The sequence below is a fragment of the Pristis pectinata genome, chromosome 32 (assembly GCF_009764475.1).
Source record: "Pristis pectinata isolate sPriPec2 chromosome 32, sPriPec2.1.pri, whole genome shotgun sequence".
Taxonomy (NCBI): Eukaryota; Metazoa; Chordata; class Chondrichthyes; order Rhinopristiformes; family Pristidae; genus Pristis; species Pristis pectinata.
Window position 1 is genome coordinate 4319652 of NC_067436.1, and position 16804 is coordinate 4336455.

Sequence of the window (16804 nt, forward strand, 5' to 3'; positions counted from 1 at the left end):
TCCAGAACCTTCCAGCAGCCGGCGAATAAAGGCTGGGCGGCTGCGGTGTGAGGCGTGAGGCGACCTTCAAATCATTCACGGGAGCGGAGAGACCGGTGAGGGAGTGTCCGCCCGCCCGCCCACTCACCGGGGCAGTGTGAGCGCTGTTAGCCTTCGCTCGGTGACCCCCTCCGCCGGCCCAGGTCCGGGGTAATCCCGCACTCCCCTCTGGCGATCGGCCCCGGCAGAGCAGCGATGGTGAGGGAGACCGGCTACTACGACACCCTGGGTGTCAAACCCAACGCCTCGTCGGACGAGATCAAGAAGGCGTATCGGAAGCTGGCGCTGAAGTATCACCCCGACAAGAACCCGGGCGAGGGCGAAAGGGTAAGAAGCCGGCCGGCCGCGCGGAACTTTCCAGAACGTTCTGGGCTCTTCCTAGGCGGAGGGAGGGAGCGACGCATGGTGGCTGCACTCTGTCTGCCAGTGGATGTTAAAGCGGGGACCGGGCTTCGCCCCAGCTCGGCGGGTAACACACCGGCCCCGGGGGGGGGGGGTTGTGAGTGAGTGTGAACCGCACTCCACTCACCGATACCCGGGGGGGGAGGGAGGTGAGTGTGAACCGCACTCATCGATACCCGGGGGGGTGTGAGTGAGTGTGAACCGCACTCACCGATACCCGGGGGGGGGGTGTGAGTGAGTGTGAACCGCACTCATCGATACCCGGGGGGGTGTGAGTGAGTGTGAACCGCACTCATCGATACCCGGGGGGGTGTGAGTGAGTGTGAACCGCACTCATCGATACCCGGGGGGGTGTGAGTGAGTGTGAACCGCACTCATCGATACCCGGGGGGGTGTGAGTGAGTGTGAACCGCACTCATCGATACCCGGGGGGGTGTGAGTGAGTGTGAACCGCACTCATCGATACCGGGGGGGGGGGTGTGAGTGAGTGTGAACCGCACTCATCGATACCCGGGGGGGGGGTGTGAGTGAGTGTGAACCGCACTCATCGATACCCGGGGGGGTGTGAGTGAGTGTGAACCGCACTCATCGATACCCGGGGGGGGGGGTGAGTGTGAACCGCGCTCACTGATGGGGGGGGGGGGTGTGGATTGGAGGGAGTGAGTGTGAACTGCACTCACCTATACCCAGGGGGTGAGTGTGAACCGCACTAACACTGGTAACCAGGGGTACATGTAACAGCGCTACAAGTGTGCACAAGCAGTCCTTTTTATTTCTCAGTATGATAACAATGCTTGGACCACACTGGGTATTGTAATTTCATAAGTGTGGCATTTTATCTTTAACCTACTAAGTATGCCTAGACAACCGCAAGACATGTGTCAGGCTACTGTTTATCGATTACAGCTCAGTGTTCAACACTATCAACCCCTCAGTATAAATAACCAAGCTTCAAAACCTGGGCTTCTGTGTCCCACATTTTCCCCCACCCGGCAACTGCATCCTCGACCTCCGTATCGGGAGTCCACAATCAGTGCCGATTGGCAATAGCATCTCCTTGCTGATGATCAAGATAGGTGCACCTCAAGGATGCATGTTTCGCTCACTGCTCTACTCTCTCTACACTCATGACTGTGTGTCTAATCACAGTTCTTACCTATAAATTTGCCGATGACACCACTGTTGTTGGTAGAATGTCAGATGGCAATGAGGAGGTGTACAGGAGTGAGATTGGCTTGTTGAATGGTGTTGCAACAACAACCCCGCATTCAACGTCAGTAGAACCAAGGAATTGATTGTGGACTTCAGGAAGCCGAAATCGGGAGAACACACACCAGTCTTTATTGAGGGGTCAGCAGTGAAAAGGGTGAGCAGCTTAAAGTTCCTGGGTGTCAACATCTCAGAGGATCAATCCTGGGCCCAACACATTGATGCAATCACGAAAAAGGCACGCCAGTGGTTCTACTTTTTGGGAGTTTTAGGAGATTTGGTATGTCACCAAAGACTCTTACAAATTTTGAAAGAAAGCATTTTTGACAGGTTGCATCACAGTCTGGGGCCTCCAATGCACAGGATTGCAAGAGGCTGCAGAGGGTTATAGACCATCATGGGCACAACTCTCCCCACAATTGAGGACATTTCCAAGAGGCGGTGCCTCAAGAAGGTGGCATCCACCATTAAGGACCCTTACCATCTGGGACACGCCATCTTCTCGTTACTACCATCAGAGTAACGATGGTAGTAACGAGAAGAGGGCATGTCCTGGATGGTAGCCTGAAGACCCAAACTCAGCGGTTCAGAAATAGCTTCTTCCCCTCTGCCATCAGACTTCTGAATGATCCATGAACATTACCTCATTATTACGTTTTTTTTGTACTATTTATTTTTGTAATTTATAGATTTTTATGTCCTTGCATTGTACTGCTGCCACAAAACAACAAATTTTACATCATATCAGTAATAATAAATCTGATTCTCAAAAATGACTTTTAAAAAAATCTAGTTGTAATAATTAGGCTTGGACTACAATGGGTACTACAGTTTATAAGTGTGCCACTTTATTTCGTTCATCATTTATTAAGGCATTTTTAGTAGCGCAGTAACTGGGCTTGGACTACACTGGGTATTACAATTTCATAAGCATGACATTTTATTGTCTCACTGGCCTTTAACCCATTAAGTACAAAATGGCTTGATTTTTTTAAAAAAACATTGTAATAACTAAGTTTAGACCACACGATATTACAGTTTAGAAATGTGCCATTTTATTTCATTGGTTATTATTAAGCTATTTTTTTTAAAAAATGGGTTAATAAAGACATGGTAGTGATAAGGGAGGGCATCCCAGTAGGCTCTTCAAATGAGAGCATATGGGTGGAGCTTGGAAATTAAAAGAGGCTGATCACTTTGCTGGTGGTTAATGTCAAGCCTTCTAATGGTAGGCATGAAATAGAGGAGCAGAAATGTAGACAAGTCAGGTGCAAGAGTAATAGAGTTTTATAGTGGTAGGGGATTTCAGCTTCCCCAGTATTATGTGGGATTGCCTTAGTGTGAAAGGCATGGAGGCAATGTTTCTAAAATGTGCTCTGGGGAGTGTTTTGAGCCAGTATGTAGGTAGTCAAACTAAGGATAGTATTGAACTTGGGGAATGTAGCCAGGCAAGTGATTGAAGTGTCAGTGGGAGAACATTTTGGAGATGGTGACTATACGTCAAGGTAATCATGGGAAATGTATGGTCTGGAATTTAAGTCCTGAATTAGGGGAAAGGCTAATTTCAATACTGTAAAACAGAGCATGGAAAAAGTGGACTGGGGGTAGCTGCTTGCAGGTGAATAAGTCTATGTTTGACAGTTGGGATTTTATGGCTCATTAGATGTAATTCCTGCTAAAACCCCAAAAGACTTTTAATTCTTTTTTCTCTTAGGTGTTGCACTGCAATATAATACATTTTTCCAGTGAATCAGACCATTCAGAAGTATCGAAAGTGTTGGGGGGGATTAGGAGACCAAAGAGGAGGTATGAAGTATTGCTAGCAGACTAAAGTAAAGAAAATCCCAAAACATTTTAATAAGTACAATGAAGGAAAGAAAGTAAGTAACAAACAAATAGAAACCAAAGCGGGAATCTTTGTGTGGGGCCAGAGGATGTAGGTGAGGCTTTATTTAATTGAAGGATTCAGGAAGGGGATAGAGAAATTTAAGATCATGTTATCCTTAAAAAAAATAGGTTTTGAATGTCTTGAAGGTGGAGGCTGCTATGGGAAGCAAGAGAGGAGATTGCTGGCATCCTGACAGATCTTTGAATCCTCACAGACTACCGCTGAGATGCCAGATAACTGGAGGACAGGGAATATGGTACCTTTTCTTCAAATAGGACAATAGGGATGGAATGGGTGAGTGTAATCAGATGTGGAAGGACAGGGATTAATGAAAATCCGCATGGCTTTGTTGGAGAGATTTCCTGTCTAATTTCAAGCCTTTGGGTCTCTGAGGTGATTTGAGGCTATTATGGGAATAGCTGTCTTCTATCAATGGGGCAGGTGGCAGCTGATAGGGTAGGCGGGTGGTGAGGTGGCACATTCCTGCCACTTGTGCATGGCCTTGAGGTTCTCAGTGCTGTTGCAAATGCTCTTTTTCCATTGTGAAAGGCTAGAGTTTCCCAGGAATCGGTAGGATGTTGCACTTCTTCAAGAAGGCCTTGAGGACATCCTTGAATCTCTTTCTCTGTTCACCACGTATTATCCTCCTATTACAGAATATAGAGACTGTTTAGAGAATCTAGTGTCAGGCATGTGAATGACATGGCCTACCCAATTGACTGAGTATCGAGGGCCTTAATATTGGGGTTGTTGACTTGGAAGGGGTTACTGGTATTGGTTTGTTCGTCTTTCCAGTGAATTTGCAGAATTTTGTGGAGATGGTGTTGATGGTATTTTTCCCAGTGTTCTGGGATGTGCAGGTAGTAGAGGTCTCACGCTTTAGGAGGGGAGGGATTACCGCTAACTGTTTTGTGGCATATATGAGGTCATGATCTTCAAATTGATTTTCCTTGATCAGCTAAAGGCTAGTTGGCATATTGAAAGCAGTTGTGGCATTCATAATTGGCCTTTTCCTTGATAATTGCGTTCATCAATAAAGTGATGTATCATGTTAGTATGGCAGAGTTGCCCAGCATTAAGCATTGTTTACATTTCTGGGACTTATACTGGAAAAACCAAACCAGTGAATCTGCACTCAGTGCCTATTCTTCAAAAATTGGAACAGCTGCTAAGCTTTGCCTACTGTTTCTTTATAAACTTTGAAATGTAGCTTGTCACCTTTGGGCACAGCCCTGCCACCCAGATTGGTCACTTTCTCAGGCTGTTAGTTTTCCTAATCTCCTATTTCTCCAGGAAATCTCAGACCCTCATATCTACATATCAAAAGTGACCAGCTTCCACCTTCATTGTGGGCTGTTTGCCTTTGTGTCAGCTACTGTTCCACTGAAAAAAACCATATCCATCCACTTTTCCAGAGTCTCACAATTCAACTTTTTTGCCCTTGCGCTCTTGTGTATTATAGGCAGTCCCCAGGTTACAACAGGGTTCCATTACTGAGAACTATACTTAACTTGAACTATTTGCAAATCGGAAATGAAAGTTTAAAAAAGTCTGGGAGAGAATCACAGAAAACAGCTGTGACACGAGAGTGAGCAGGCGTGGGAGGAGTAGCTCCAACTGGCCTCACTGATATTGGTCCCACCTGCCAGAAAATGTCTGCAGCAACCAGAAAATCCATACTCATCCATCCTGCCAGACTCTCGAGCACTTGTTCGTATGCGTGGACTGTCCAGAAATCGGGCATTCGTAATCTGGGGAGGATATGTCTATCCCATTTGTCCCACCGATTATGGTCCTGCCTTGTGTGTCCAGGCCCCATACTGATCCTCTAGGTCTCATTCCCTCTTATCTTTCTGCTGTCTCTATAAATATATATACTAAAACCAAAATGCTGATCATGCCTTCTAGGTGACATTTTTTTTTGAAGATGAGAAACTTTTAGGGAAACCCCTGATTGTTATCCACTTTAATCCACGTGAGCTTTGTTTTCAATGTTTAAGTTATTTTGCTTTTAATTGTGAGAGAACAATTACTAAATTAAGATTTGTTTTGGCTTTGATCTGAAGGTCAAAAAATATTTGAACTAGTGTGTATATAGTGCCCATTTTAAAGTAGATTTTGTCTTGTGTTTCTTTAAAAAAAAATCAATCTCCACTATCATAAAATATTTCCATTATAATGTAAAGTTGCTGACTGTGTAAGTACACCTTGTTAGTAGTGTTGCTGTAGTAGTAGTGTAAGTTTCTTGAGGGCAGTAAAACAAAATGAATGGACATTGCACCAATTTTGTCGTCTTGTCCATTTCCAACTTTCTGAATAATGAATTGACTATCTGCTTGATATGTTGTGCCACATGTTGAATGATGGTCTTGATCACTGAATATGCATGGTTGTGTTTAGTCATATATTGGCAGTGTTAAATTTTTGCTAGAGATTAACTACAGAAATCATTTTCAAGGGAAAATGGTGCAGTGTGCAAAAATAGTCTGGTATTTTAAAGTTAAATGTACCTTTGCCTTTAAGCAAAGTATTATTAGTGTGTAAATTATTTAAATTTCTTATGAGAACATTAAATAAAAGAGCATGCTTTCTGGCTCCAGGTGCCTTCTGGCCATTCAGCAACATTATTTTGGATGATTGGTATTCTAGGTGCCTCCAAAGATAGTGTTCTTTTAGGTGTCCATGTTCTTAATTATATACAGCAATTTACCATTTTAGTAGGACCACATTAATGGTAAATTACCATTAATGTCTTCATTCAAATCTTCCTTTTAAGAGAATATTACGAGGAACTTAAATTACCAGCACTATCAATCCAGAACCAGAAAGCCATTTTGGTGTTTGGCAATTCCAAATTGCTGGTGTCTCAATAATAATTTAACTATAGGTACAGTTCTTCTTGTAATTCCCACTTTATTCTGTACAATATGTTCATGATAAATTGCCATGGGTTAACTGCATCTTCTCATGGCCACAACAGTTTAATTACCTACTTCAGCTTGTGCAGTGCTATGAGCTGAAATGATGATCACATTTTCCTTTTTTTTTTGCCTAATCTTGACGCAAAATGTTTTTAAGACTGGATGGTATCAGCAGTTAACCTGGAATGTCAAATACTATAAATGTGAATTGTTGTGATTTGCAGTTCTCCTGTTCATGATGTACATGCTGTTTATAAATATCCTTGTGCTTTTACATCTGTATCTTCTCTACATAATGTTTATCTGGAACAGCACTTCATTCTGTTTAGAGTCTTAATATTCTAGTTAAGTAGCTAAGGATGACTGAATTTTAGCAGTTGTCTAATAACTTGATTAAATAATGTTTTGGAAAGTGGTCTGCATTTTTTCCTCCCTGATTGGTCATTTTTGAAGGAAGCATTCCAAGGGTAATTCTGCTAGTTTATTTGATTCTAGATTTGTTTTGGTTACTGGTGTTTATTTTTATGTATTTTAAATTAATTGCCGTTTTTATCTTGAGTAATTTTATTTTTTTTCTATAATTTACTTGGGTAAATAAGTAGCCTTCCAAAGAATTTTTTCAAATGATAGATCAAAGAAGGTTTCTCTGCAGAACTTGATTTTCTCTAAGACTTCTATTGATTAGTGACATTAGGAATTCTTCAATATGATAGATAATTTAATTTTTTTATTTTCTTTTGCTTCTCTTTAATAGTTCAAACTTATATCACAAGCCTATGAGGTTTTATCAGATCCTAAGAAGCGAGACATCTATGACCAAGGTGGTGAGCAAGCCATTAAAGAAGGAGGAGTAGGGGGTGGTGGCTTCTCCTCGCCCATGGACATCTTCGACATGTTCTTTGGTGGTGGTGGCAGAATGCAAAGGGAGAAAAGAGGTACATTGTCACTTCCCTATCTCAGTGGAGGTTTGGTGGGTAGGAAAACAAATTCACAAATGTAGAAGAAAAAGCAACATTATTCAAATAGAAAGATAAATAGTTGGTAAATTTTGTGATACTTCACTAATGAGCTTACATTTTAGATGGTGGTAAGGTGCTAGTTGTGCCTGCAGATTCTACGTTAAAAGGAAGAGTACAATGTTAGTGAAAGAAAGAGAAAAGTAAACCTAGTAGTTCTGTCACATGAATGCAAGAATTGAAAATCAAACTGCAGGTGTTGGAAATCCTGAAATAAAAACACAATGCTTAAGACAATCAAGTCAAACATCTCTGGAGAGAGAAATGGTCAACTTTTCAGGTCGACAACCCTTGATGTTAAATCTGAAACCAGACCCTAATACTTTGTTCAGTATTAATATGGGTGAGAAGCCAGTAGAAGCAGGAGGTAGATCAAACATTAATTGTAATGAGGCTGGCTCAGAATTAACTACCATTTCAAATTGAAACTTGTCGAGCATATATTGAGAACTGAGGAAGCTAACTTTGGAAGGTAAGTACCTTCTTATCACCTGTTGGATCCAGTTTTTCACTTTGGATATTTTCTATAGGTGATGAGTTTGTACTTAACCTTCAAGATAAGTGAAACCGGCAGGTAGTAGAAGTGTTGATGGGGAACACTTAGGGACAAGTGACCATAATTCTATAAGTTTCAAGGTACTTAAGGTTGGTCCTCAAATTAAGGTTCCAAATCAGGGGAAAGCTGATTTCCATAGTGTAAGAGAGGACTTGGTGAAACTCGACTGGGAGCAGATGCTTGCGGGTAAAACAACATCTGACGAGTGGGAATCCGTTAAGAGAGTAAGAGTTCAGAGACAGCATGTTCTGGTAAGGGTGAAAGGCAAAAATGGCAAGGTTAGGAACCTTGGAAAGGTTGTTGAAGAATTGATCCAGGAAAAAAAGGAAGCATGTGAATAGGTGTAGGCAATTGCAATTGAGTCTGTTTAATAGAGAGCGTGTGTGAGAGGACTTAAGAAATTAGGAGTGCAGAAAGGAGCCATGGAATATCCTTGGCAGGCAAGATTATGGAGAATCCTAAGACACAGAACTATATTAGAAGCATGAGAGTAGCTAGGGACTAAAGGGATAATTTGTGTGGAGCCAGGGGTTGTGGACTAGGTACTAAATATTTCTTATGTGGATTTCTCAAGGAATGGGACCTGGAAGGTGGTGGGTTCAAGGAGTATGTTGATGGTCTGGACCTTGTCATTATTAAGAAAATGGAGGTGTTAGATGTCTTGGAATGCATAGGGTGGATAAAGCCCCAAGGCTGGATGAGCTCTATCTCAGGATACTATAAGCAGCAAGGGAGGTGATTACTAGGGCCCTGACAGGTTTTTTTTGTTGCATCTTCATTAGTCACAGATAAAGTGCCAAAAGACTGGAGGATGGCTAATGTTCCTTTACTTAAGAAAGGCAGCAGGGATAAGCCAGGAAACTATAGGCTGATGATCTTAGTCAATGATGGAGAAGTCGTGAGGAAAATTCTAAGCGATAGGATTTATGTACATCTGGAAATGTAGGGGCTGATCAGGGATAGTCAGCATGGCTCTGCACAGGGGAAATGCTGTCTCACTAATTTTGATTTTTTTTTGAGAAGGTAACAGAAGATTGAAGGAAGGGCAGTAAACATTATAAGGCATTTGACAAAGTCCCACATGGTCCAGAAGGTTGAAACATATCGGATACAAAGCGAGCTGACTAATTGGATTCAAAATTGGCTTGGTGATAGGAGGCACAGGATAGTGATGAAGAGATGCTCTTCTGATTGAAAGTCTATGACCAGTGGTGTGCCACAGAGATTGGTGCTGGGATCTTTGCTGTTTCTGATGTACGTTACTGACTTGAATGTGAACGTAGAAGTTGTGTTATTCGTAAACTTGCTGATTGCACCAATTGGTGCAAGGATGGTTGTCTTAAGGCTACAGCAGGATATAGATCAGAATGTTGGGTAGAGCATTGTCAAATGGAATTTAACCCTGAAAGGTGCTAAGTGATGCACTATGGGAGGTCAAATAGGGGTAGGACATGTATAGCAAATGGTAGGGCTCTAGGGAATGTTAAGGAACAGAGAGACCTTAGGATTGAAGTCCATAGTTCCCTGAAGGTAGCTGAAGGCACATGGCATGCTTGCCTTCATAGGTCAGACCGTAGAATAAAATAGTTGGGATGCTATATTGTAACTTCACAAAATGCTGGTAAACTGCACTTGAAGTATTGTGTATGGTTCTGGTTGTCACACTATAGGAAGGATGTGGTTGCAGTGCAGAGGAGATTCGCCAGAATCTGGCCCGGGTTGGAGGACTTTAGTTATGGGGAGTGATTGGATAAGCTATGCTTGATTTTCCTGGAGTGAGGGGTGACGTGATGGAGCTGTAGACAGGGTAAATGTAAGAATCTTTTTCCCATGGTAAGGGTATCAAAAATGAGGGAGCATAGGTTTAAGGTGAGGGGAAGGTATTTTAAAGGGGGGTCTAAGGGGAAAGTTTTTCTTTGCATGGAGAATGGTTGATATTTGGAATATGTTACCAGGGGAGGTGGTGGAATTGGATACAATCAGTATATTTCAGAGGCATTTGAATAGGCAAGGGATAGAAGGATATGGTCCTAACGCAGGCAGTTGGGATTAGTGTAAATGGGCAAAAAGATCAGCATGAGCACAGTGGGCCAAAGGGCTTGTTTCTGTGCTACATAACTGACTAATGAAGGAAAGAAACCATTGTATAAATTGTGGTTGCAAATTGTTTTCTATGAACTAAAATTCATAACTATTAAAGCCCAAGTTGAAGTGTTTTTTTCTTTCAGTTTTAATGGCTAATTATACAATTATTTTTGTAAAAATTATTTGAGTTGTGGCAATTTTACGGTTCATCTGAAGGATAAACCTGAAATGTGGAAACAAAAGTATATCTTTTTGGGTGGATGGTGGAGAGAGTAAATATGCAATGACATGCTATCTGTTAATGTTCTCTCTTATTCTTTACTATTGCATTGTGGGAGTGGCAACACTCACACCATGCATGACGACCCCCCCCCCCCCCCCCCCCAAAAAAAATTGCTTGATGAGCTTATTTAAACAGTCATCCTGTCATTCTTGGAGTTATGTCTAAGTAATTAAACTCTCGTCTTTCTCAATGTTGAAGTGAAGTAAAAATTGATGCTTAAACATCTTTAATGTTGTATATAAATGCTAAAACTGGCAATGGGTAAGTGTTTTCTGCACATTTTGACTGCATTACTTATTTGTGCCTAGGCAAGGACGTTGTGCACCAGTTAGCTGTTTCACTTGAAGATCTTTATAATGGAGCCACAAGGAAGTTGGCATTGAAGAAAAATGTAATTTGTGATAAATGTGATGGTGGGTATACAAATTTCACTCAAAATAGTTGCAATCGTGAAGCTATAACACTAATGCATTTGAAAGTAGGAAAGATAAACTGGGCATTAGTTTCATAACTGACACAATCCCATCGGAATTGTCAATTCACAATTGACTGCATCTGGCATAGAGGGGTTTGCCTCCGCAGCATAAGCTGTAAGAATGGATGGACTTCATTTAACCAAAAAAAATGACTGAAGTCCTTATGGAGAGTTTGGTAGCACTTGTGGAACAGATTGAAACAAGAAGAGCAATTTAATAGTAAACTTAGGAGTTATTCAATGAGGAATTGGTGTGGAGGCTAAAAACATTTAGGAAAAAAAGCAGTGAAATGTTAGTACACTTTTTATGTTTGTGTTGCAGCTTTACAAAACTCGGGTTAGGCTGCATCTGGAGTATTGCATTCCAGTCTGGTCTCCCCATTATAAGAAGGATGTGGAGGCTATGAAGAGGATGCATAAGAGATTTACCAGGATGCTGCGTGGATTTGAGGGTGTGTGCTGTAAGGAGAGTTTGGACAAACTGGGGTTGTTTTCTCTTGGAAGGTGAGGAGAGACCTGATAAAAGTAATGAGAGGCATTGATAGGGTAGACAGCTGGTATTTCCACCTCCCCCCACCCCCCCAAGTCAAATGTCTAATACTAGAGAGTGGGTTTTGTTTTACAGTGTGATGGGTGCCTGGAATGTGCTGTGCTGTCGGGTGATGGTGCAGGCAGATATGAGGTGCTTAAATGGGCACATGAATATGCAGAATGGAGGGATATAGGCCATGTGCTGACAGAAGGGATTAGGTATCATTAATTTAATTAGTTTGGCACAACATTGTGGGCCGAAGGGGTTGTTCCTGTGCTGTACTGTTCTATGTTCTCCAGTGAAGGAAAGAACACCAAAAAAAACAGAAGAAAAGTACTGGAAGGCTGGATTGCACTCTTTATGTCAGTGTATAAAGTATTAGTTAAGGCCAAGAGAGACTAATTGTAGACTTGATGGAAATTTAAATTGGGATGTAAAATACTGTCTTAGAATTTTGGAGGTAACAAGGTGGGAGGGTGGTGGGAGAAGGTAGGAACACAATTTAGGCCACCATCAGTACACCAGGTTTCAGATAGGGTTCCATTGGATTGTTTCATAGAAGCAAATAATTTATTTCCATATTGAGTGTGTTGCATTGGCAGCCAAATATTTGGAAAGAAATTATGGCATTTGACATTTTTAAGAGGTATTCTGTGATAGAGTATTAGTAATAATCCAGCTGTGAAGTTAACCTTTATACTGACAAGACTTGCAAAATATTGATGCAATTTAATTGCTGTAAAATCAAGTAAAAGGCCTTTTGATGGGTGTTTTTAATCTGAAAGCATAACATTGAAAGATTATTTGGATGTGGAGAGGTTAGAATTTTTGTTCTGGAAGATGTTTAGGTCATGCGCTTAAATTAATTAGCCCTAATTCAAAGAGGCTGCTTCTCAATTGAATGTGGAAAGATGTTATCTGTCTTTCCTGCTTGCAGGTAATCTTTTCCTGGTTATTCTTCATAAATTCAACCTCATGCTTTTTCCCTCCGCCCCATCAACACAAGGCTGGTATTGTTCAACTTTGTGGTTCTATTTCCTATTTCATCTCTCCCCATTCTTCTTACCTGATCAATAGTCTATCAGCAACAGCATATTCTGGGTGGGGAACTGATCTTTTTTTGTAAAGTGAAAGACCCAGAAATTGGACTTTTGGTGGGGGGGGGGGGGGGTGGAATGGGGCAGATATGAACATCGTCATGGGAAATGCTGGCAGTGAGCATGTGCAAAATGATTAGAGGCTGTAGTATTTTATTTTTTGGTTATTATGTGCTTTGGAAGCAAAGTAGTTTTGAGAAGATATTAATGAAAAAAAGATGAGAGCCACCAATAAATCTTCAGTAAATGAGGATAGCTATTAAACAATAATGGGCATAATTATTTATAGCCATGAGTGAAAAGTAGATCTTGTTCAATGTTCTGTATGGTGAAGAAAACAACAATGCTTTTTGCTGTCTTTTATTTTAAAAATAAACAGGCTTAGGAGGCAAGAAGGGAGCCGTGGAAAAATGTCCAAATTGCAAAGGCAGAGGGATTGAAATCCACGTCCAACAAATTGGACCGGGTATGGTGCAGCAGATTCAGACAATGTGCTCAGAATGCCATGGACAAGGTGAACAGATTAATCCAAAAGACCGATGCAAAAATTGTAATGGACGCAAAATTGTGAAAGAGAGAAAAATATTAGAAGTTCATGTGGACAAAGGTAAATGAAGCTGAGAATGATGTTTGGATCCTATGACTATTGTGTTTTGCTTTTAATCAAAAATTAATTTCTCTAAAATTATTTTAAGGTATGCAAGATGGGCAGAAGATAACCTTCCGTGGAGAGGGAGATCAGGAGCCTGGATTGGAACCTGGTGATGTCATCATTGTGCTTGATCAAAAAGACCATGAAGTGTTCCGAAGACATGGAAATGACTTGATCATAAAGATGGAAATATTGCTAGTGGAAGCTTTGTGTGGTTTCAAAAAACCAATAGAAACACTTGACAAAAGGATGCTTCTGATTAGTTCAAAACCAGGTTAACATTTTTTTTTATTTTAGCATTTGTGTATTTATAACACTGAAAGTTCCAATAATTTTGAGAAGTCATTTGGTATAACTAGATTATTTTCTATTAGGTTATATTAAAATGTATTTTTTTAGAACATGGTAATGGATCTTCTGTTAACTTGTGATTTCCACTTGATACTGTCTAATAGACCATTTGGAACTTGTGTTTTTCCTTGCATATCCTACTTCATATGTTTTGAAAGCCTTTTTACAAAGTTACTTGTGTTTTCTTTCACAACTTTATTTACTTCTGTCACTATAAGTAACTTTATCTTTAAAGGAAAACTAAATGCAGGTTGTGCTTATTTGTGCTGACTGTCATTACAATATGTATCTTTATCCCATTTATAAATGGTTCCAGATATACAATTTCTGTAACACCTCCCAATCTTTAACTCTTACAACTGTTCATATTGTTTCTGCAATGTTTTCATCAAAACAACCAATATAGAACAACACTCTTGACCTCCTAAAGCTTGTGGCTAACCAACAATTGAACTAAAGTTTGCAATGTTCTGCTTTATTCCAGTGGTAAAGTTATTATAACAGTAACTACCTTCTGGCACACCTTCATAACTTTCTAATTTTGTTTATTTGGACAGTCTCTGGAATGAAGGCAAAGAATTTGAACTTGTATTAGGCAAGGTTATTGAAGGTTAATTTGTACATCAACCACAATCTAACTGAATGGCAAACCAGGAGTGAAAGATGGAATGGCCTACTCCTGACTCTGGTTTTTAAAAAAAAAACCATCAAGAACTTGTATTTTTTTTTGGCCCATCTGTTGATTCAATAATCATTGGCTTTTGTCAAAACTAGGAAAATGCTTGATTATTTCTGCAGGATTTTCCTCCCACATTTTTGATCATTATTGCTGAATATCTACATAAAATTGTTTCTTTGCCTTTTAGCTTTTAATCATTTGTATTTTGTTTAATCAGTGTATTGAGTTTTTTTTAATTTGACCATCACCCTCAAAAAAATTTAGCCTTTAATATTTCTTATTATGCCCTTTGCCTCTAAGCTTGATATCAGATTTATCAGATGCTCATTTTTTTTTCCAATCTGGGAATAAAATAAAATCCAGTGCCCTTTAGTATTATTAAACCATTTATTAATCTTGTGTTTAAACTAACATTTTTTTTCCAGGTGAAGTTGTGAAAGAGGGCAGCCTTAAATGTGTTCATAATGAAGGAATGCCTATTTATAGAGATCCATTTGAAAAAGGACAACTGATCATACAATTCTCAGTAAGTTACACCACAGAATTTTATGGCTACTTAAATCACCATATGACTGTATATTTAAGATTTTTTTTGCCTCATCAGGTAAAGTTTCCACCATATGGATGGATTTCACCACAAAATTTGACTGAATTGGAACATCTGCTTCCACCACGTCAAGAGCTAATGATCACTGATGATATGGAGCATGTGGAGTTAACAGAATTTATCCCAGAAGAGCAACGCCGAAGTTACAGTGGGGAAGCATATGAAGAAGATCAAAAACCTAGAGGTGGTGTTCAGTGTCAAACATCATAATCAATGAAGAGCAAATGTTTGGGAAGAAAAATAGACTTTGCAATGCATCAAAACTATTTTAATATTCTAAAAAGCATTGCTTTGGTTATCCAGGAAAAAAACAAGACTGTTTATTTCATGCAACATATACTTGAACAACAAGGTGGTAGTTTGTTTTCTGTTTTATTGTGGTGGAAAAGAATCTTTTTTTATGTTACAAGGTTTGATTCTGTATTTCTATGTATTGAAGCACTGTGTACTTTGTCATAGTCTATCTGGTGTTTAATCTGTCCATGCTAAAACATGAATATCTAAATATGGACCTAAAATGATTTGTTCTAAGTGTTTTCCTCATGATCATATCTGGTATTACTCATAAGATTATCAAATAATGTTTTTCCCTTGACTTCCACTATTAACATGAGCTATGATAACAGGAAAAACTTTTAAATGTACTGACGTGCTACTAAAACAAAAACACCCCTTGAGCCTATAATTTGAGCATCCTAAACTTGCTATGAGATATATCCAGGTGGACACAATAGTGAATTGTGGGCTTCCAGTATAAAAAGATAGGGCCTTCAGAGCCTTGCACTGCTTAAATAGAGAAATAGAAGAAACCAGATACAAACATGTGATTTAGTTGGGGCATGCAAAAGTTTGGGCACCCCAGTCAAAATTTCTGTTATTGTGAGTAGCTAAGCAAGTAATAGATAACCTGATTTCCAAAAGGCATAAAGAAATATCATCTTTAATATTTTAAGCAAGATTACTTTATTTCTTTTACAGTTTCATAACAAAAAAGGACCCGAAGCAAAAGTTTGGGCACCCTGCATGGTCAGTACTTAGTAACACCCCCTTTGGCAAGTATCACAGCTTGTAAACGCTTTCTGTAGCCAGCTAATTCTTTGAGGGATTTTCACCTATTCTTTCCTCTAGTTCTGTGAGATTCTTGGGTTGTCTTGCATGCACTGCTCTTTTGAGGTCTATCTGCTGATTTTCGATGATGTTTAGGTCAGGGGACTGTGAGGGCCATGGCAAAACCTTCAGCTTGTGCCTCTTGAGGTAGTCCATTGTGGATTTAAGTGTGTTTAGGGTCATTATCCTGTTGTAGAAGCCATCCTTTCTTCAACAAGCTTTTTTACATACGGTGTGACATTTATTTCCAGAATTTGCTGGTATTTAATTGAATTCATTCTTCCCTTTACTAGTGAAATGTTCCCTGTACCACTGGCTGCAACACAAGCCCAAAGCATGATCGATCCACTTCCATGCTTAACAGTTGGCGAGGTGTTCTTTTCATGAAATTCTGCACCCTTTTTTCTCCAAACATACCTTTGTTCATTGCGGCCAAAAGGTTCTATTGTAGCGACTCATCGAACCGGCTCTGTAGCGCTGGAAGTTTTCGGATATTAAAGGCGCACCGCGCCTGTCGGCATTCGACCTCTGATTTTGAAACCAGCCTACCTGCTGGAGGTTCGACCATATCCCTGTCGACCTGGTCGGCCCCCTCCCAGTCTCCTGAGGAGCACAGTACCTCCTCATTTACCATTTTACCTGCTGGCCTGAAGCCATTCCCCTCACAGATACCTCCACCCAGTCCTGCGCACGGGCCCTTTTGTCAACTTGGGTGGCCCGTTTCGGTGTCCCAGCACATATCACCTCAGACGGGAGCTCAATTCACCGCCGGCCTGTGGTCTGCCGTCGCCAACTTGTGGGATTCTGGAGAGGTTCCATCGCCACCTGAAGTCGGCACTCATGGCCCACCTTAAGGGGCCCAACTGGGTAGACGAACTCCCCTGGGTCCTGCTGGGGATACGCAC

General features: G+C 40.7%; 1 protein-coding gene across 1 annotated transcript; it reads left to right on the plus strand.

The window, feature by feature from the left end:
* dnaja (DnaJ heat shock protein family (Hsp40) member A) lies at positions 1-15310 on the plus strand. Its single transcript, XM_052042347.1, has 7 exons — positions 1-366; positions 7214-7394; positions 10708-10812; positions 12883-13110; positions 13199-13429; positions 14611-14711; positions 14790-15310. The coding sequence occupies exons 1-7, from the start codon at positions 235-237 to the stop codon at positions 15000-15002; spliced, it is 1191 nt and encodes a 396-aa protein (XP_051898307.1). The 5' UTR covers positions 1-234; the 3' UTR covers positions 15003-15310.
* Positions 15311-16804: the final 1494 nt, after the last annotated feature.